The 20,653-nt window shown below is 53.7% G+C and overlaps 1 protein-coding gene, 1 non-coding gene and 1 pseudogene across 8 annotated transcripts in view; all 3 read left to right on the top strand.

Moving 5' to 3' along the window:
* Positions 1 to 20,555, top strand: part of DLEC1 (DLEC1 cilia and flagella associated protein) — a 97,204-nt gene extending 76,649 nt beyond the window's left edge. The window contains exons 20-37 of one of the 7 annotated variants that reach the window (XM_057704779.1): positions 5,893 to 6,046; positions 6,500 to 6,610; positions 7,576 to 7,706; positions 8,199 to 8,381; positions 9,320 to 9,390; positions 9,839 to 9,990; positions 13,426 to 13,544; positions 14,083 to 14,153; positions 16,530 to 16,735; positions 16,820 to 16,930; positions 17,015 to 17,140; positions 17,246 to 17,340; positions 17,533 to 17,617; positions 17,773 to 17,991; positions 18,887 to 19,048; positions 19,819 to 19,972; positions 20,187 to 20,310; positions 20,395 to 20,555. In XM_057704779.1, the coding sequence (XP_057560762.1) occupies positions 5,893 to 6,046; positions 6,500 to 6,610; positions 7,576 to 7,706; positions 8,199 to 8,381; positions 9,320 to 9,390; positions 9,839 to 9,990; positions 13,426 to 13,544; positions 14,083 to 14,153; positions 16,530 to 16,735; positions 16,820 to 16,930; positions 17,015 to 17,140; positions 17,246 to 17,340; positions 17,533 to 17,617; positions 17,773 to 17,991; positions 18,887 to 19,048; positions 19,819 to 19,972; positions 20,187 to 20,310; positions 20,395 to 20,518 (2,398 nt within the window). In that variant the 3' untranslated portion in view covers positions 20,519 to 20,555. Of the gene's footprint in view, positions 1 to 5,892; positions 6,047 to 6,499; positions 6,611 to 7,575; positions 7,707 to 8,189; positions 8,382 to 9,319; positions 9,391 to 9,838; positions 9,991 to 13,425; positions 13,545 to 14,082; positions 14,154 to 16,529; positions 16,736 to 16,805; positions 16,931 to 17,014; positions 17,341 to 17,532; positions 17,618 to 17,772; positions 17,992 to 18,886; positions 19,049 to 19,818; positions 19,973 to 20,186; positions 20,311 to 20,394 lie in introns of those variants that run through there. The other 6 variants (XM_057704780.1, XR_009048692.1, XM_057704775.1 and 3 more) reach the window with 6 other exon arrangements.
* On the top strand, positions 5,136 to 5,208 carry TRNAK-UUU (transfer RNA lysine (anticodon UUU)). The gene has a single exon. It is a non-coding gene; the product is annotated as a tRNA-Lys (tRNA).
* LOC130834575 (calmodulin-1-like) lies at positions 10,114 to 12,530 on the top strand (annotated as a pseudogene).
* Positions 20,556 to 20,653: the final 98 nt, after the last annotated feature.

Genomic DNA, 20,653 nt, shown 5'->3' with positions numbered 1-20,653 from the left:
GAGGCTGATTTGCCCGAGGAGCCGGTGGTGTCGGCGTCCTCTGAGTAAGCGGGTGTAGGTGTGGACGGAGGCCGCCTCCCGAGACTGAAGCCTGTGTGGGTGTGCCTGAGTCCCTTCCCTCCGAGCGGACAGCTTCCTGAATCCCGTAAAAGGAAGGGGCCCTTGGGGAAAAGAGCCCAAGACAAACAGTCCAGGAGACCCATGCTGGCCACCTGCTCAAATCAGCCCCTTCCCTCCTTCAAAAAGAGGATCTTTTGGGTGGTTTTCCCTCTGAGACCGTGGAGAAGCCCGGTGTTCCTGCAGCACCTGCTGGGACCTCTCTCCAGGGCCACGCCCACATTCTTCCCTGAGGGCGGGGGTGGGGTGAATTCTGCTGCGGGCTTTACCTGTCTTCTGGGTGATGCCTGAGCGCTGGTGTTGCAGAAAACCAATCCCACGAGAGACCAAGCACCACACTCAGAGGGTTGGCGAACTCAGGTTTATTGAGCCAGCGGACCCAGACGAGCTAACGCTCCAAAATTCTGGGGCCCCGTTTCAGGGGAATCTTTTCCTTATATAGGTTAAGGTATAGAGCTATAATTGGCACAGACGGATTGGTTGGTTTAAACAAGGCTCTAGTTGAGTTTGGCAAAAACTGATTGGTTACATAATTACTATAGGTTGCAGGCAGTTACAGAGCATGGGAGTTGCTGTGGGTTACATGCAAGGGGTTGGGGGGTGGGTCTCCAAAGAGAAACTTGCATGAGCAGGAGCAGGACATTCCATACTTATCAGAACATCTTACGGTTACAGTTGATAACCAGGTCATCTTGTTCTTATGGCGGCACAGCAAGCAGTTTTTACAGAAACAGAGCTAGCATAAAGTGATAAACTTCAAATTTTCCCCCATCACTGGGAGCTGATCTAGCCGAACCCGCCATGCTCGTCTCCCCGAGCTCCTTCAGTCACCACCCCTGCTCTTTACCCCACAGCACGCCCAGCCTTGCAACACCTCTCATTCCAGTGTTAAGGAATCCCTGCTTGGCCTTCTCCAGGGATCTTAAGTAATAGTTTTGTTCTCCTCTGTTTTAATCTGATCACATCCTTTCTTTTAATTTTGTTCTCATTGGGATAGCATTGTATTTACTTGTTTATTCTTTATTTAAAACTTTTCACAAATTGTGCCTGATGTTAACATGATATATTTTATTATAATAATGATATGGGGGGCAAATGTAATAGTTGCCAGTCCTAACCCACTCCCATCCTTCTCCATCCTGCTCTCCTGTTTCTTCTCTTCCCCAACAACCTTTGTTACAATCTATCCTTTCATGGTACTCATCCTGGTGCGAGAAGTGATACTTCACTGAGGATTTGATTTGAATTTTCCGGATGGCAAATGATGTTTAGCATCTTTCATATGCTTATTGGCTATTTGTAGGTCCTCTTTGGGAACTATCTCTTGAATTCTTTGCCGATTTAACAAAAAATAGGGTTATTTGTCTTTTTATTATTGAGCTGCAAATGTTCCTGTTTTTTTTTTTTTTTTGAGGTGTAAACGTTCTTTATATATTCTAGATACATGTGTATTATTAGGTATATGATTTTCAAATATTTTCTCCCATTCTAAGGCTTGTCTTTTCACTTTCTTGATGGTATACTTTGAAGCACAGAAGTTTTAAATTTTGATGAATTCCAATTTGTGTATTTTTCTCTTTTGTTGCTTGTGCTTTTGGTGTTATATGTAAGAAACCATTGCTTAATGTCACAAAGATTTACTCACATGTTTTCTTCTAAGAGTTTTATAGTTTTAGCTCTTATTTTTTGGTCTCTGTTCCTTTTGGGGTTAGTTTTTGTGTATGGTGTGAGAAAGGAATACAAGTTCATTCTTTTCCAACTACATAATCAGTTGTCTCAGTATTGTTTCTTAAAAAGACTTTATCACTGAATGGTCTTGGCACCCTTTGTCAAAAATCAACTGACTGTAGTTGTGAGAGTTTATTTATGGACTTTCAGTTCAGTTCTGTTCTTATGCCATATCAATACTGTTTTGATTAATGTAGCTTTATAGTAAGTTTTGAAATCAGGAAGCATGAATTCTCCAACTTTGTTTTTCTCTCTCAAGATTGTTTTGGCTATTCTGGGTTCTTTGAATTTCTGTATGAATTTTAGGACCAGTTTATCAATTTCTGCAAAGAGCCAGCTGGGATTTTAATAGGAAGTGTGTTGAATAGGCCAGTCAGTTTGGGGAGTATTTCCATTCTAACAATAAGTCTTCCCATCTTTAAATGTGAAATGCCTTTCCATTTATTTAGGTCTTTTCATTTCTTTCAGTGATTTTCAGTGTACACGTCTTGTACTTTTTTTGTTAAAGTTATTCCTAACTATTGTATTATTTTTGATGCTGTTGGAAATGGACTTTCCTTAATCACATTTTACTGTTATTCACTGTTAGTGTGTAGATATACAAATAGTTTTTTGTATATGGACCTTGTATCCTACACACTTGCTGAGCACATTACTTCTAATAGTTTTCTAAATAGAAGATCATGTTGTCTGCATTTAGAGATAATTTTATATCTTCCTCTCCAATCTGGATGCCTTTCCTTTCGTTTTCCTGCCTAATGGACCTAATAACACTCCAGTACAGTGTTGAATGAAAGTGGCAAGAGTGGACGTCCTTGCCTTGTTCCCGATCTTAAAAGGAAAACATTGTCTTTCATCTTTAAGTATGATATTGGCTGTAGGCTTTTTGTAGTTGTCCTTTATCAGGTTGAGGAAGTTCCCTTCTATTCCTAGTTTGCGGATTGTTTTTCTCGTGAAAGATTATTAGATTTCATTGAATATTTTTTTCTGCATCTTTTGAAATGATCATGCCATTTTTGTCCTTTTTTAAATTAATGTGTTTTACACTAATTTTTGCATGTTAAACCAACGATTGTATTTCTTGTTTTATTTTTATTTTATTTATTTATTATTTTTGGCTGCCTTAGGTCTTTGTTGCTGTTTGTGGGCTTTCTTTAGCTGCAGAGCAGCGGGGGCTTCTCATTGTGGTGGCTTCTCTTGTTGCAGAGCTCTGGCTCTAGGTGTGTGAGCTTCAGTAGTTGTGGCACTCGGGCTCAATAGTTGTAGCTCGTGGGCTCTAGAGCACAGGCTCAGTAGTTGTGTTACAGGGGCTTAGTTGCTCTGCGGCATGTGGAATCTTCCCAGACCAGGGCTCAAACCCATGTCCCCTGCTTTGGCAGGCACTGCACCGCCAGGGAAGTCCCCCAAAATTTTATTTCTTATTTGACTCATTGTTTATTTAGGAGTGTGTTGTTTAATTTACACATATTTTTGTTTCCCAGATTATTTTTTGTTGTTGATTTCTAATTTGATTCTCTTGTTGTTGGAGAACATACTTTGTATAATTTCAGTCCTTTTAAAGCTGAGGCGTCTTGTCTGAGCTATCTTATGGTCTGTTCTAGAGAATATTCCATGTACATGTAAGAAGCATGTTTATTCTGCTGTTGTTGGGTAGAGTGTTGTATAGCGGTCTGGTTGTTAGTGTTGTTTAAGTCTTCTATTTCCTGTTCATCTTCTGATTAGTTGTTCCGTCCACTATTTAAAATGAGGTAGTGAAATCTCTAATCATTATTTTTGAATTCTCAGTTTCTCTCTTCAATCCTGTCATTTTTTGTTTCATGTATTTTGGGACACTGTTGTTAGATATGTGTATTTGTAATTGTAATGTCTTTCTGATAGATTGACCTTTTTATAATTATAAAATACCCTTCTTTGTCTCTAGTAACAATTTTTGTCTTAAAGTCTATTTCATCTCACATTAAAATAGCTACTGTAGCTCTCTTTTGGGTACTGTTTGCAGTATATTTTTCCATCCTTTTACTTTCAGCCTATTTGTGGCTTTGAATCTAAGGTGTCTCTTATAGACAGTATACAGTGGGATCATTTTTTTTTAATGCATTTTGCCCATCTCTATCTTTTGATTGGCTTTTGAATCTGTGACATATCTCAGTCTTGTTCTGTGGCTATAAAAAGATAACATGATAACTGCAATTAAACCTCATTTCAAATATATTTTACAGCTCTTTATGGGGACAAGTCTTTTCTTCCATGATATTCTTGAAGATTGCCAGGCTGGTCAAGATGGTAAAGGTTTATTTGTCTTTTGGAAAAATCCTTAATTATTGAACAAAGTGAACAACACTCAGAAATTTATGGCAAAAAAAAAAAAGATGGGGTAGTGTTTGGGGGAGAAGGAGGTTAAAAAAAAAAGATACATGAGACATCCTTGTGATGGAACCCTTCTGTGTCTTGACTGCGGTGGTGTCATGCGTATCTACCTATGATAAAATTGCATAGAAGTAAATACACACAAACAACAAACGACTCTATGTAAACCTGGTGGGGTCTGAATAATATTGCTGGATTGTATCCATCTCGGTCTCCTGCTTGTGACATTGCACTGTAGCTATGCAAGCTGTTACTATTGGGAAATTGGGTGAAGAGTGTACTGGGTCCCTTTGTTTGTTTATTTATTTATTTATTTATTTATTTTTGTTACAGCTGCATGTGAATCTACAGTTATTTCAAAATAAAAAGTTAAAAGCAACATGCATATTATCTCCATTCCTTATATAGGAAAAAAAATACATATTTGTGTGGGTCTGTTTCTAGGTTTTCTGCATTGTTCCACTGATCTGTCGTGTACATCCCTCCACCCGTAATATGCTATCTGGATTGCTGTAGGTGTGTAGGAAGTCTTAACATCCAGTAATTCCCCACTTTATTCTTTTTAAAAATTGTTTCTCTGTGTGCTTTATCTTTCTATATAAATGTCATAATAAGCTTGTCTATATCTACAAAAATCCTGGCTAGGAGTTTGGTAAGAATTGTGTTAAACCTAATGGATCCGTTTGGGGAGAATTGACATGTTGCGTCTTTTAATCCAGGAACATGATTTATGCCTCTGTATTGTCATCTTCAGTTTCTTTCATCCATGTTTTGTAGTTTTCAGCACACAAATTCTGTACTTGCTTTATTAGATATTTACCTAAGTATTTCTATTTTTGAGCAATTACGGATGGTATTATATTTTCAACTTCTGTTTCTACATGTTCTTTGTTAGCCTATAAAAATGTGATTGATCTTGGTGTTCCCTGGTGGTCCAGTGGTTAGGACTCTGCACTTTTACTGCCGAGGGCCCGAGTTCAAACCCTGGTTGGGGAACTAAAGTCCCACAAGCTGCCTGTCACAGCCAAAAAAAAAAAAAAAAGCGATTGATTTGATTTTTATGTGTTGATTTTTACCCTGTCCCTTTGCTGACTCACTCATTAGTTCTAAGATCTTTTTTAAAATATATATTGTATCTGTGTAGATTTTACCAAAAATTATGTATAACTTATATAATTAAAAATAAGTGGAAGCAATAATTTGTGATATATTAGTGAGGAATATTTTGAGAAAAATATCAAAACCAGACTTTGCATTGGTCTCCAGCAGAGATTTTAAAGTGGACTGATTTAGTTAAGAGTGTTTAAGGATCCTGTGATCCCACTTCTTGAAATTTACCTTGAGGAGAAAAATGCACATGTGCATCCTCCCCCAAAAGTACCCATAAGGATATCCATTACAGAATGTTTTAGTTTAAAAAATGGACACAAATTAAAGGTTCACAGGCAAGAATGACTATATAAATTGTGGTGGACACATCAAATAAAATTCTCTATAACCATTTGAAAAAAAAATATATATATATAGTATGTCAATTATATCTCAAAATTCTTTTTAAAAGAAAAAAATATATATAGATTCCTTGGGATTTTCTGCATAGACTGTTGTGTCATCTGCACATCAGGGGAGTTTTACTTCTTACTTTCTGATGAGTATGCCTGTTATGTCCTTGTGTTCCAGCCACCTTCCTGTATATGCCGAGGTGCAGGAGCCCTATGCGTACCTGCAGAGCAGCCAGGTGGAGGTCACCAGCCTCTACCTGGACGTGCCCACCAAGACGCCCATCACACTCATCAATGGCACGCTCCTGCCCACCCAGTTCCACTGGGGCAAGGTGGGTGAGCCCACCCTGCCAGGCCCCAGGCCTGCAGCCCTCAGCCCCAGAGCCCACGTGGAGGGGGACATTGCCCCCCTAGACACCTCCCAGAACAGATCACTGCGCCTGGGGCTGACTCTGCCACCTGCCCTGCGTGCCATGGGAGACGGGGCCACGTCCCTGTGCATCCGAGCCAGCTGCCCCCTGCTCCCCATCACCCTGGGCTTCCCAGCACGGCTCGTTTAGTCCAGGGAACTCCTCCCTGACAGGGGTGAGGTCCATCTGTGGTGGGAGAGGAGAGGAGAAGGGACCTGTGGAGCATCCCCACCTGGGAGCATCCTACCCTGCTGGTCTCATTGGGGGCCCCCAGTCCGCCAGCCTCCCCAGAGCATGCAGCAGTGCTGAGCCCTCCATCTAGTCCCAGGGTCCATCCTGGGAGCCCAGCATGTGACCCATGCATGTGTCTGCCAGCTGCTGGGGCACCAAGCGAGCTTCTGCACAGCAAAAGTCTCCCCCAGACGTGGCACGCTGGGCCCCAGTGAGGAGCGCCAGCTCAGCCTGGAGCTGACTGCCCATACCCAGGTGAGTGAGGGCTCAGGGGCCTGCGTGCCCAGGAAGGACCCCGGCTGCCTGCATCTGTGCCGGCCAGGAGGTCTGCACCAGAACACTCACTCCTGGGCTGTGTGAGCGGGGAAGAGATTCCTTGCATTTGGGTCTGAGGTCCCCATTCCCACTGGGCCTGCTCTCCAGGGACATGGGGCCTGGATGTGCCCTGACACCCTTGGGCACCACCTCTAGCCCCTGCCAGGCCGTTCTCTGTGGCGCAGGTGAGTTCAGCCTCTCGACTGCCCGGAGATGCCAGGCAGAGCTGCTGCCCACAGCAGGCCCTGTTCTGGGTGCTGCCGGGGAGTCTGAGTGGCACCCAGGTTCCTCCCAAGAAAGACACAGCTTCTGGGCAGAGCCCACAGGAAGGCCATCAGGCCACATGTGCTCCGTACTTTGGTGGTTGCCGGCTATCAGTTTGTGGTTCTTGTGAAGAAAGAAACGTCTTCCTCGCAGCCCCAGGTCCCGGTTCCTCTCTGCGAGCATGGGAACGGTGGGCTTTCTTTCACAGCTGAGCCTGAGCTCGAGGCTGATGGATGGGCCTAGGCCTGGCACAGAGCCGACCTCACGCAGGAAGGGTTTGATTTCTATGGTAGCCACTTCATCAGAATAAATGTGCAGCTTCTGCAGAAGTCCACTTGGAGGGGTCTCCCTCCTGTGGGCATGCCCAGATATTTGGAGCCAACTCACAGCCAGGAGCCCTGAGAAAGGGGCCAGGCCTCCTGGGGGAGGGGGCGCGGGGTCGGGGCTGGCAGGCTGGATCTGGGGACAGTGGCCCACTGGAGGGTATGGGAGCCCTTCCACAGAGATGAGCCTGGGCAAGACCTTTGGGCTGAGCCCCACAGCTGCCTCCTGTGCTGCAGGAGCCTATCTGAGGCCCCTGTGATGAGGCCTGGCTCTAGGCTTTACCTGCAGTGATGCTCCCCTGGGGGGCCTTCTTACAGGAAGAGTTGGTGGATCTGGCCCTGCCTTGTAACGTGTCAGGCATGAAGGAGCCACTGGTTCTGGGCATTTCTGGGAAGCCCCGGGGGCTGCAGGTGGCCATCGCCATCTCTACGGAGGACAGTGACAGCAGGTGAGCCCAGGGCGGGGCCGGGGGGCCAAAGCAGCCATGCAAAGGACCCGCCTTGCTGTGGTACCAGCCTCCTCCCAGTGATTCCCACAGCCAGGAAGAGGCCCTTCACAAACTCCGTGGGGGCAGACCCATCTGCCCCCTCCCCGCCCTCTGTGTGGTCTTTCCCCACACACCGGAGGCATGGTGTTCAGGGGGGTAGGTGACCTCAGGGGATGGGGCTGTGGGTACCCTGGGCTTTCCCACACGAGGCCTGGCAACTGGGAGACAGGCCAGTCTGCCCCTGGCTGAGGAGAGTCTGGGGGGTTTGAGACCTCTCTTGACATCATGGGTGGGCACAGAGGGTGCGTCTGTGGGGTGGCAGCTTAACGAGGGCTTGGAGGATGAAGCCTGGTTTCTGGGCAGCCCTGGTACACCCAACCCCAGGTGGTTCACTGGGCAGGGCCGAGGGTGGCATGTAACCTGGTGTCCATGGGCTTGGGGCAGTGTTGCCAGCACAGAGCTGTGGCCAGGCCACCCGGAGAGGCTCCACCTGGACTTTGGCTCAGCAGTGCCCCTGCGGACCTGCGTGAGTCGCCAGCTCATCCTGACCAACGGCTCTCCGATACAGACCCCTTTCACCCTCCAGTTTGAGTACTTCGGGAGTCCCGCAAACAGCCTGAGCCAAAAACCCAGCCTGTAAGTCTGGTTTCTTTCAGAGGCTGTTTCAGGGAGGATGGGGCTGGCCGGGGGTGGCCCGGTTGGGCCTCTGTGTGGCTTCGGTGGGCGGGAGCCACGGGAGGAGGGTTTTCACAAGAAGACGTGGGCAGACACGAAGAGGAGGGGGCACCGCTGCCTTGAGAGGGCCTGTGGCAAAGGTGGACATGTGGCCCTCCTGCTCAGCCTGGCCTGCCTTCGGGTGGACCAGGTGGGATAGCCCAGGCGTACTGGGGCCTGTGGACGAGGGAGAAGTCACTGTAGGTGGAGGGAACTGCGGGCGGAGATGCAGTGAGGTACGTTGCAAAGCTGTAGCTTGAAATCAACTGCAGTGAAAGTGTGTACACCCCAGACGTTGGCTGAGTTGACCAGCACCCCCCTGCAGATGCCTCCCCCACCAAATCTCCTAAGGCGGGAGCGGGGAGGGTGGCAAGAACTTCAAAACCACTGACTGCTTGGGGTGCCGGGTGCCACTCACTGTTCTTAAGCCATTGACTTGCTCAGTGCAGAAAGTTAGCGTGTGCTCAGTGCAAGACAGGTGTCAGCAGGAAAGAGTGGAAACGGCCTGTTGTCGAAGGCTGGGCGAGGGCTAGGGAGTCTGGGCTGGGTTTGCATCCAGGGGTCACCAGGGCGCAAAGCCTGGGGATCAGGGCTCCCTGACCTGGAGTCTGTCGGGAGGCAATCCCTGGGGCTGGCGGGCGGCCTGCAGCTGGGATGCTTTGGGTGGTAGGCGTGCAGCAGGAGCAAAGACCACAGACGGAGGTGAAGAGGAGGCCCGACCAGCTCTCCCCTGGGAGGAGCAGACAGGGCCACTTTCCTCTGCTGGGCACCGGGAGGATGCCAATTGCCAGGGGAGGTGGCTTGGGTCCGGGGAAGGGCCCGGATGGCTTGATGCGATTTCTGTGCCCCCTCTTGTCAAGCCCCGACATGCCTCCTGCCCTGCTGAAGACAGCACGGATGCGGCAGCTCTTGGCCAAGAGGGAGCAGCTGGGTAAGAGCCCCAGGGCAGGCGCTGAGCCCAGGCCTGGCCAGAGCAAGGTTTCGCATGGCCTTCCAAGGAGGTGGGCCGGCTACTGCAGCCCTGACCAGAGACCACTTCTCAGTATCTTTTCTAGCAAGGTCCCTGAGATGGCCGTGGCCCTCCACCTGACACCACCCCTCTTTTGAACGAGGCCGTCCCCTTGCTAGGGAGTACAGCTTGTGCACAGGGCTTAGCTTTAATTTGGGAGGAGTGGTGGCTCAGAAGGGAGGATCGAGGCTCTTGGAGGTGAGAGAGGCTGGACCCTGGACCCCGGGCTCCCAGGAGGAGGGTCCGTTTAGCCAGACCAAGGAGAGGCTGTGAGGGTGGCTTATCTGGTTCAGTGCTTTGCTGACGCTTGAGGGTTTAGATCTCATTCCTGTCCTGGGGGCCTGAATCCCCGTTCCTGGTTCGCCCATAGCGTTTATGGAAAGCATGCTATCCCACGGGAGAGGAGCTGCCTTCTTTGCCCACCTCTCCCAGGGCCTGCTGGGGGCCCACCAGCGGCTCAGCATTGACCTCACGGCTTGTGCGAACATGTGGGGCGAGTACTGGGACAGCCTCATCTGCACGGTAAGGACACCTGGGCGGGCCACAGCCTGGGGGCACGAGGACCTCCTGACCCCTGCCATCGGGCTCATTCTCCTCCAGCCTCTGGCCCTCAGCCTCCCAAATCTCACCAAGTAGAAAGACGATGCCTGCTGAGCTCAGGATGGGCCTTTGCATGTGCAGCAGCCGCTGGGATTCGTGCAGGAGGGTCCTGTGAGCAGAAGCACCCACACCTTGGCCCATGAGGTCCCCGAAGGCTGGGACCACACTGAGGAGGGCACAGGGCTCAGATGGGCTGCCTGCTCCGGCCCAGACCCAAGATCCAGAGCGGGGAGTAAGTGTGGAGAGGCGATGCGGCCCTCCAGAGCCATCGCCTCGCCTAGGCCTTGGTGCCTTCATTCACTCCCCGTCAGCCCATTCATTTCCTCCCTCATTCAGCGTGGACTGAGTACCTTCTACGTATGGGTTGCTGTGTGGTCCACTGGATCGTGGAGGATACGGGGGTGAATAAGGCAGCAGACAGTGCTGGTAGGGAGCGCCTGGTTTAGGATGGAGGGTGAAACCTGTCCTATATCCTATGCTACGCAGCCACTGCACCAATTTTCTAGAACTATTTAGTAAATTGCACAGGTTAGTTATGATAGATATTTCCTTAAATTGTGCTGTGGGGCAGTGGCGCTGGGAGCCTCGCGGACGCGGCGCCGTTACTTGCAGTTGGGCGGTGGCGGCGGCGGCGGCATAGAGCTCAGCGCTCAGCGCGCCTCAGCAGCAGCTGCAGTAGCGGAGGCACCGCTGCGGTCACAGCCCCTGCGCTTGTGCAGCCACCCTTGTTCTCTCCGCTCTTGCTTCGCTTGCACCATGGCTGATCAGCTGACCCAAGAACAGATTGCTGAATTCAAGGACGCTTTCTCCCCATTTGACAAAGACGGCGATGGCACCATCACAACAAAGGAACTTGGAGCCGTCATGAGGTCACTGGGTCAGAACCCAGCAGAAGCCGAATTGCAGGATATGATCGAGGAAGTGGACGCCGATGGTAATGGCACCATTGACTTCCCAGAATTTTTGACTGTGGTGGCTAGAAAAATGAAAGATACAGTGAAGAGGAAATCCGCGAGGCATTCCGAGTCTTTGACAAGGATGGCAACGGTTACATCAGTGCCGCAAAACTATGTCACGTCATGACAAACTTAGGAGAAAAGCTAACAGATGAAGTAGATGAGATGATCAGAGAAGCAGATATTGATGGAGACGGACAAGTCAACTATGAAGAATTCATACAGATGATGACTGCAAAATGAAGACCTACTTTCAGCTCCTTTTTCCCCCCTCTAGAAAAATCAGATTGAATCTTTTACTTACCTCTTGCAAAAAAAAAAAAAAAAAGTTCATTTACTCCTTCTGTTTCTATATAGCAAAACCGAATGTCAAAAGTACCTTCTGTCCACACACACAAAAAAAATCTGCATGTATTGGTTGGTGGTCCTGTCCCCTGAAGATCAAGCTACACATCAGTTTTCCGATGTAAATACTTATCCTACCTTAATGATAAGTCCACTTCATGGACTCCTGGCAAGTCCATCTGCTCATGATTAATACACTGTTTGGGCTGGCCAGTTTTTCACGCGTGCAGCTTGACAGTTGAGCACAGTCAGCCGTTTGTATTAAAAACGGAAAATGAAAAAACAAATTCAAAGCCTACTCAAAGGGGTTCTAGTTCAATTTGTTAGTATAAAGTGTTGTAGCTGGTTTACTGAAAAGAGACGTTTAAAATTGGTTTACCTCAGGATGCTGTGGAGGGTAAACTGTCCAGGCACAGCCCCACTCGCAGGATGGCCCTCTTGTAGCTTCCCCGTGCCCCAACTGTGGTGACCGTGACACACCCTGGTGGCATGCCCGTGTGTGTTGGTTTAGCGCTGTCTGCATTGTGCTAGAGCAGAATGGGTGTCAGGCTATCGCCATTCATACAAATTTTTAAAAAGAAACCTTTATCAAGGGAGCATCTTTGGACTCTGTTTTTAAAACTTTCTGAACCATGGCTTGGAGCCAGCAGAGTAGGCTGTGGCTGTGGACTTCAGCACAACCATCAACACTGCTGTTCAAGAAATGACAATTTACATCCATTCCAAGTTGTAAATGCTAGTCTTTTTTTTTCCCCAATACAAAGACCATTAACTTAAAAAAAAAACTGTGCTGTGCCCAATGACAAAGGGCTTGATCACCTTAATATACAAAGTGTTCTCAACGGACAGTACGTGGGGACAGACGCGTGTCGAGGGCAGAAGCATGCCAAGCAGGCAAAAGGTTTGAATAGGCAATTCAAGAATGACAAATAGAGATGGGCAGGGAACATGAAACCTGTCATCAGCACTGGTAATGAAAGAAGTGAGAGACTCCCCTGGTGGTCCAGTGGTTAAGACTCCTCCCTTCCAATGCAGGGGCCACAGCTTCGATCCGTGGTCGGGAAGCTAAGATCCCACATGTCATGCAGCACAGCCAAAAAATAATAATAAAATTCAATAACAATAAGAATAAAATTTTTTTTTTAAAAAGTGAGAGTTAAAGGTACACCGAAATACTGGTTTTTGTGAGATTAGCAGCTTTAAAAGTTGTTGCTGAAGGGGCCGGGGCAGCGTGCTCAGGGCACCGCCGGGCCAGCTGGGAAACCGGTGCCGCCCTTCAGAGGCACTTCTCAGGGCTCTGGGGACACGCAATTAAGGTTGCCCCAAGGAAAGAAGTGGATACAGTGAACAAATAAGTTCATACCAGGCTCCCTTTTCTTCTCAGCATTGTTTACAATAGAGGGGGGGAAAAGGAAACAGTGTGAACAGCCATGTCCCTCGGGAGAAGATGGGATAAAAACATTAGGCTTCCGCACAGCCCGTTAAATGAGGCTGCAAACCCTCATTAGTAAAATTATCATGTTGTTAAGAGAAAAGAGATCACCAGAACAAAAGCATGCCCAGAATGTTGCTCATTTTTTGTCTGTGTTACGTACACAAGTCTGTCCAGACAGTGTACACTAAATGTTAGCAGTGAGTCATGCTGGGGGTGGGGAGGACTGTGGCCGAAATACGTTCTAGTTCAAATTTTTAAAAAAATGCATTGCTTTCTCGTAGCAGAGAAAAATGCTAAAGTTACTTCCATTTAAAAGATAAATTTAATCAAAGGGGTCATAAGAGGCCAGAGACCGTTAGGCCGGGAGATCCGTGCAGTCGCAGGGCCGGGCAGGAGGGCCGGGCAGGGAAGGCAGGGCTGGGAGGCCAGGCAGCCCCAGGCCCTTGGGGAGTCCAGGGTGAGCATCAGACAGCGGGGAGTGAGTCCTCGCCCAGCTGGGACCAAGCTGTGGCGACCCTAGGCTGGCTTGAGGAGGGAAGGTCTCGCACGAGGGGCTGGGGAGCCAGGGAAGGTGGTGGCAGCCAGTGACAAGAGCGACAGAGGGCTGGTGTGTGTCTGCAGGTGGGAGACCTGCCTCCAGCGGTCATCCCGGTGCACATGGCAGTGGTGGGCTGCCCCATCAGCTCCCAGAGGACCACCTACTACACCACTGACCAGATCCAGAAGGAGCCTGTCATCAGGTATCCCCGCCCCCACCCTCCATCCGCCTCCTCCTCTAACCCTGGCAACCCTCTGGCCTCCATCCTGGGCTGTGCAAATCGGCTTGTTGCTGTCCAGCTGGCCCAGGGCCACTTGGTGCCACCCAGCACGAAAGCCTCAGGCCAGGGCTACCCTGGAGGAGAGAGGCCGCAGGGGGCACGGCCGAATCTGCACATCTGAGAGGACTTTTGGGGCACAGGAGTAGGTAGCAGGTAGTCAGTGTGGCCCGAAGTCAGGGCCAGACTCGGGGCCCCTCACTCCCACTGCGTGGGGGTCTGTGCAGTTGGTCGGTGCGGTTGCACGGTGGGTGGGGGTTACCTGGTGAGCAGCCCGTGGTCACGGTTCACCAGGCATCCCCTGGGGAGGGCCTCCAGCCCTGGGGCCCCTGTGACTGCGGCATGAAGACCGTGGGACCTCCTCCCTGCCTGAGCCCCAGTCCCAGCCCTCCTCTCTGAGGTGAGCCAGCCTGCGAGGTGTGCGCTAGCCGTGGCCGTGCTGACTCTGGTCTCCTGCCTCCAGGTTTGGCACCCAGGTCTCTGGAGGGGACACAGTCACCCGGATCCTTCGCCTAAATAATCCCAGCCCCTGTGGTGAGACGCTCGTGAGAGAAACTGGGACTCTTGGTACAGGCTCTGCCGTGTGGTGGGCCGGGCTGGGAGGGAAGATTGGGGTAGGGGGAGCTGATGGCCCACAGCCGGGACCCAGGTGGCCTGGGGTACAGAAGGAGGCCCCCGAGGGCCAAGGTGGGGAGTGGCCAAGCCAGTTGGGGGTTGTCAGAGCCACCTCCAGCCTTGAAGATAGGACTTGCCCTTGCCTGTAGGACCTGGGGTCTCCCGTGTCCCTGGGCTACAGATGCCCTGCCCTGGTTGGGTTCACTTTGCATAGGGACAGGCGCTTGCAGGGGACCCCTTTTCTCATCCCTTCAGCCAGCAGCCCCCGAGCCACTTGCCAGGTGCTGTGCAAGGAGCCGGGGCTACAGAGGCAACAGGACAGCGGGGGCTGTGCTGAGAGCTTCGTCCCGATGGGTAGGACGGACATGGCCACAAGCCGCCAGCGTGCTGAGTGCACTGAGCGTGACTGTGGGGGCGGCACAGCACTGGGGGACTGTGTCAAGGGCCATCAGGCTGAGGCCAGGAGGAGGGTGAGCCAGCTGGGCCCGAGGGAGCACACGGGCCACGGGAAGAGCCAGGGCCAGCCAGGAACCAGTCTCCCGGGGAAGACTGAAAGCACTGGGGCTGGGCCATCCCAGACCGACTGAACCAGTCTCTAGGGGCAGGGCTCGGGCACTGTGGTTTTTAAGCTCCTCGAGGACTCAGGGGAACATTCTATTAGTGGAAGAGAATGGCCACTCTGTGACCTTGCTTCTTTTTGTCCACTGGATCTGTGCATCTGGGGAAGGGTGTGTTGGACCACTCTAATCATATCTTTGTCAGGTTCTCATGGCCTTTGCAGTCTTGCTGTATGTTTTTAGTTTCTGTACTGTTAGATGCACGTGAGAACTAATGATGCCTCTTGTCACCCTGTAACCTTCCTCTTTGGCCCCTCAGGGCTTAAATCCCACCTTGCTGTCTAGCAGGACTGCTCCCCCTACTGGCATCTGCCTGATGTGTCTTTGCCCGTCACCCTTTCTGACTTTGATGTATGTTGCTTTGTAAACAACCGAGAGCTGAGCTTTAAAAAAAAACAGAACTAATCTACGTATTCTTATTTTATGATTTTATTTTGTTTTTCTACTTTCCTCATTTTGCTTTTTTGTGACTTGATTCTGTTTTCCCTTTGTTTAATTTGGGAATTCTCTTCTACTCTCCTGTTTACCTTCCCTTCCTTGGGGCTCGTCACCACATGCTCGTTTCTCTTTACCTGCAAGTGAGATTGCCCTCTTCCCTTGTGAGTATGGAGGCCATTGGTGGCCTTGGTGAGTGATTCAGCGGGTGAGAGAGGCAGATGCCAGGTAATAACCCTAGGAACTACAAGTTCAGGGGCCTTGGGCATGTGTTCACCAGGCGTTCATTCCCCAGGGGCGAGCTGTGACTCAGCTGTGAGTTGGGAGGTGGGGGAGGTGCTGATGGATTGTTCGTCCTACAAGCTTGCTGTGGAGAGGAGAGGTGGTACTGGAAAAGTCTGGCAGAGGGTGGGGAGACTTGACCTTGTTTAAGTGCTGTGGGGAAGCAGCCAGGAGAGAGGGGAGATGGGACACGTCTGGGCCCTGAGAAGTGGGGTGGGGGGCTCGGAGCAGGACTTTAGGGGTTTCTGGGAGGTGAGGTGGGGCCACCCACTGAGTGTCAGAGAGGCAGGGAGGTGTCAGAGGAGACCAGGGAAGACAGTGTCGTGGTGCAGGTTGGCAAGGAAAGCTGAGTAGGAAACCCCGATGGGCTGAGTGGGAGCACAGTTTAGGTTGGGGACATATCTATGGGAGTGGCAAGTTGTTCGGAATGCGGGGGACTTGCTCACTGGGGCCTAGATGGTCAGTTCAGTTCCCCCAGGGTTAGGTTTTTGCCCGGCGGATACAAGGATGGGGGCAAAGAGAGAGATGAGAATCCTGGCCAGACAGTTGCCATGGGAGCCCCCAGAGCCTGGCCTGGCTGGGGAAGGAAGTAAAAACAGATGGGCACTAAAGATTGGTGGGGGAGAAGGCAGGCAACACGGGGTGGAGGGCCCGGGGAGGTCAGCAAATAGGCCAGAAGGAAAGGAGGGTGTGGGGAGGGCACGCGGAGCCTGGATTTCTGCATTTGGACATGAAACCTGGTCTTGTGATCCAGAGGGCAAGGGGTGACATAGCCGGTGGCATAAGCCTGTTGACAGTTTTTCTTAAAACAAGAATTGCATGGAAGTGGCGTTGGGAAGCCAGGCCTCCTCCACCCTGAGTGGGGGAGAATGGGCAGCCTCTGGGGGCTGCAGGGAGGTGGGGGCCCAGGGAAGTCTGCTCCTTCCTTATCCCTCGCCTCTCTCCCCCACGTCTGCCCCAGACATCCGCCTGGACTGGGAGACCTACACTCCAGAGGACAGGGAGGACCGGCTGCTAGAGCTGCTGGTGTTCTACGGGCCGCCCTTCCCGCTGCGGGACCAAGCTGGGAACGACCTCCTGTGCCCCGAGACCCCTGAGAGCGGCAGCTCCTTCTGGTCCCCGAGTCCCTCCGACGTGTCCGAGTCCAGCCACGAAGCTGCCCAGTCTGTGAGCAGGGGTGGTGGGCAGGCCGCTGGGCCGAGGCCAGTGGGCCTCGAGCCTGTGTGAGCCTCAGCAGCTCCTTGACCACAGGCCGAGGGCGGCTCCAGTGCCAGTGCCTCCCAGAAGATCATCTCGGTCATCCTGCAGGGGCACGAGGGGCTGCCCTCTGACCACCTGTTCTCCATCAGCCCCAAGCAGGTGGTGAGTGGGGTGGGGCTGGGAGCTTGGCGGGAATGTCCCCTGGCGGGGAGGGACAGGCAGCGCTGAGGCTGCTGTGTGTGTCAGGTGGTCCCTGCGGGAGGCAGCAGCACCATCCGCACATCCTTCACACCCGTGGTCCTCGGCCCCGGCGTCCTGCACAAGGTGGAGTGTGTTGGCTACGCCCTGGGCTTCATGAGCTTGGACGACGAGGTGAGCGCTCCTGGCCCAGGGAGGGGCCCCACCGCTGCCTCTCTCCCGGGCGGCTCACTGCCTGCTCAGCTCGGGGGCCATGGTGATCCGGCCTGGGCTCGGTAGGTGGAGAGGGAGCTTCCCGGGAGGAGGCGCCGCCTGCAGGACTTTGCCGTGGGGCCCGTGAGGCTGGACCTGCACAGCTACGTGCGGCCCGCGCGGTGAGTCGGCCGGGCTGCCCAGCGTCCCTCCCGCCCCCCGTGGGGAGCACCCTTCCCGGGCACCGCCGGGGACCAGACAGGGTCCGGGAGCAAGAGGATGGGAACGGGGGGTGGGGCGACCGAGTGAGCCCAGGGAAAGGCCAGCCAGGGTGGCGGGAGCCCCGGACACCCAGCCTCGCCTGTCGCTGGCAGGCTGCACGTGGAGCTGGACGACGGCGGCAGCATGGTGTTCTGGCACCAGGCCAGCGACCTCATCCCCGAGCAGCCCTGCGCTGGGGTGAGTGTGCTGCACCCCTGGACCGCAGACAGCCCCCGCAGTCCCCTCTGGGGCTCAGGCCTTACAGTCTGAGTCCTTTCCCCGGGGCCCACCCCAGAGCCACAGGCTCAAGGGGGCAGAACTGAGTCCCGTCCCCCGCCTGTGCGGCCGCCCAGGTGCTGAGTGAGCTGGTGACCACCCACCACCTGAAGCTGACCAACACCACAGAAATCCCACACTACTTCCGGCTCCTGGCCTCCAGTCCCTTCTCCGTTTCTCAAGATGGGGCGAGCTGCAGCCGCGGGGCTCCCGGCCCCGGCTGGAGGCAGGAGTGCGGGCAGGCGGCGGCGGCAGCGGGCAAGCAGCTGGTGCTCCGCCCGCAGGAGAACATGCTGGTCAGTGGACGCGCCTGTGGTCCCTGCCCGCGGTGGGCACAGTCACCTGGGCTGCGGCTCCCTGTCCCCTCACGCTCCCGTGCGTGTGTGTGCAGACCGCACCCCCCAGGTCTGGACGCAGACACAGACCGCAGGCACGCCCAGACCTCTCAGTGTGGACACTCGCGAGCCCCAGACACACCAGCCCCCGCTCGTCGACCCCTCCACCGACGTCCTGGTCCCGCGAGCACCTCCGTGCGGCACAGACCCCCCTTCTCACGTGCCCTCACGCAGGGTTCCATCGCCATCTTTTCATAAACATAAGGCCCACCAGAAATACACAGCAGGCCCCGTCGCCAGAGATGAGAACTAGGCTCAGGCATCCGTGTTCCTGACGGGTGCCTGGGGTACAGTGGTGGAGCTGGGTCCACAGAGCTGGGTTTGGGAGCCGCTGTCCAAGCCCCATCCTGTTGGGCCCAAGTCACACCTCAGCCCCCTCGTACCCACTCGTGCTCCCCCAGCCCTGAGGAAGGCAAAGCGGACTCCTCGTCCCCTGCTGAAAACCCGGCAGAGGCTCCTCACTGCTCTCAGGACAAAGACCCAGGCCTGACCTGGCGCTGCCTACGGCCCTGGTCACGCGAGTGGGGCCGTCCGCTCCCCTGGCCCCTCAGCCCCTGAGGGCAGCTCGGCCCTGTTCCCAGTACTGACGGCGGCTGGGCACTGAGGAGGGCACAGTGTGTGGAGTGACTGCACCAGGCAGGGTCCGCCAGGCCCCTGCAGGCTGTGCTGGGTCGTGGGCTGAGCTGGGACAGTGCCGGGCCTGCAGGGTCTGTGGGAGGGAAGGACAGAGCTCCAGGTGGGGAGGCTGCCGCCGCCTCCAGCCGTCTGAGGGGACGGCTTGTCCCCATCCACTCAGGTGGACGTGTCCTTCTCGCTCTCCCTGGAGCTGCTCTCCTATCAGAAGCTCCCGGCTGACCAGCGGCTGCCTGGGGTGGACATTCAGCAGAGCATGAGTGGAGAGAAGCGGATGGTGTTCACTCAGGATCTGCTGCTGGAGTACAGCAACCAGACCACTCAGGTGAGCCCAGGCCTGCCTGCCTGCCTCACATGGTGAGGAGGGTGGGACCAGGCTGGGCTCCGTTCAGGTGGGGTCAGAGGAGGACAAACCCTGCTAGTCTGCCCTGAAAGAGGCCTGGCACGTGGAGAGAGGAGGGTCATCCATCCTCACCTGTCTTAGGAGCTCAGAGCCAGGTGGGGTGCTGTAGGGTGGAATATCCGGGAAGGTTTCCTGGAGGAGGCGGCGGCATGCAAAGCCTGCACACTGTTTAATGGAGAGAGAAGGGAAACCAGGCCAAGAGAATGGCCTGACGGGTGGGGACGGTGAGCAGGTGTGTGTGGACTGCAAGCACCAGGTGAGAACACCATGGGCCTCGTTCTCGATCTGGGGACTATGACAGCTCCGCACCACAGCCCCGTGAGCTGCTGAGCTGGAGAGACCAAGGGAAAAGGTGAGAGGGCCCAGAGCCCAAGAGCAGCAGAGGGCTGGACACGCGGGGAGAGGAAGGCAGTAGCGCGGCCCGACCAGGGAGCAGAAACCACAGAGCTGGACCAGGGCAGGGGGAGCAGAGGGGAGCAGATGGCACCTGCCTGGAATCCCACCAGCATGCCCTGGCTTTAGATGACGTGCTGGCCCCCTTCCCCCAGCTGTGGTGCTGCCCGTACGCTCCTCAGAAGCTGCAGTACTTGGGGTCAGCAGGGCCCCCGTGTCCCTGAGACCCTGGCTCAAAGCCCAGCAGGAGTGGGCAGGGTCCCCTGGTCCCCACCAAGTTAAAGGCTCTGTCCCCCCAGGTGGTGCCCCTGCAGGCCGTCGTGTCCGTGCCCGAGCTGCAGCTCTCCACCAGCTGGGTGGACTTTGGGACCTGCTTCGTGAACGAGGGCCGCGTCCGGGAGGTCTACCTGATGAACCTGAGCGGCTGCCGGAGCTACTGGGCCGTGCTGACAGGTGTGTCACGGCCTCCTCCCCCCACGCGGCTGGGCCGAGACCCCCAGGAAGGGGCCTGCGTGCCCTGTCCCTGCAGTCTGGCTCCCCAGGGCTGGGACCACCTGGGAACTCCTGCAGGGATGGCCGGTCACCCATCCCAAGTGCCCCCCACCCCACGGTGCTGGGCAGCACGCGGGGCTGCCCGCACTCCTGTGTGTCCCCTTCCCCCATGCAGGCCAGCAGGAGCCAGACAAGGACTCTGTGGCCTTCAGGGTCACCCCAAGCAGTGGGCTGCTGGAAGCACGACCGGTCAATGCACCTCCCACCTCCGTCACCCTCCAGGTTTCCTTCACCGCCAGGTACGGCCCCTCCCAGCCTCACCGGCGCTGCCCCTGGAGCCCTGGCCTAGGGCCCCTCCTCATCTCAGTCCCTGCTCCCCACAGGAGCTGTGAGCTGTACGAGTCCACACTGGTGGTGGAAGGTGTGCTTGGGGAGAAATCCTGCGCCCTGCGGCTCCGGGGCCGAGGCTCGTACGATGAGAGATACACATCACCCCCCTGGCTCTGAGGCTCCGCCCTCAGCCCCCAGTACTGGAAATAAACATGGCCCGGAGCTGTGGTGCAGGTTTACTGGGCAAGGGCACCTACTGGAGGGACTCCCCCCCCCCCCCCACCCCGCCTCCAGGCCCTGTGTCCTCAGAGC

The sequence above is a fragment of the Hippopotamus amphibius genome, chromosome 13, assembly GCF_030028045.1.
Source record: "Hippopotamus amphibius kiboko isolate mHipAmp2 chromosome 13, mHipAmp2.hap2, whole genome shotgun sequence".
Classification (NCBI taxonomy): domain Eukaryota; kingdom Metazoa; phylum Chordata; class Mammalia; order Artiodactyla; family Hippopotamidae; genus Hippopotamus; species Hippopotamus amphibius.
Note: the sequence above shows the minus strand (reverse complement) of the source record. Positions and strands in the feature narration are given on the sequence as shown.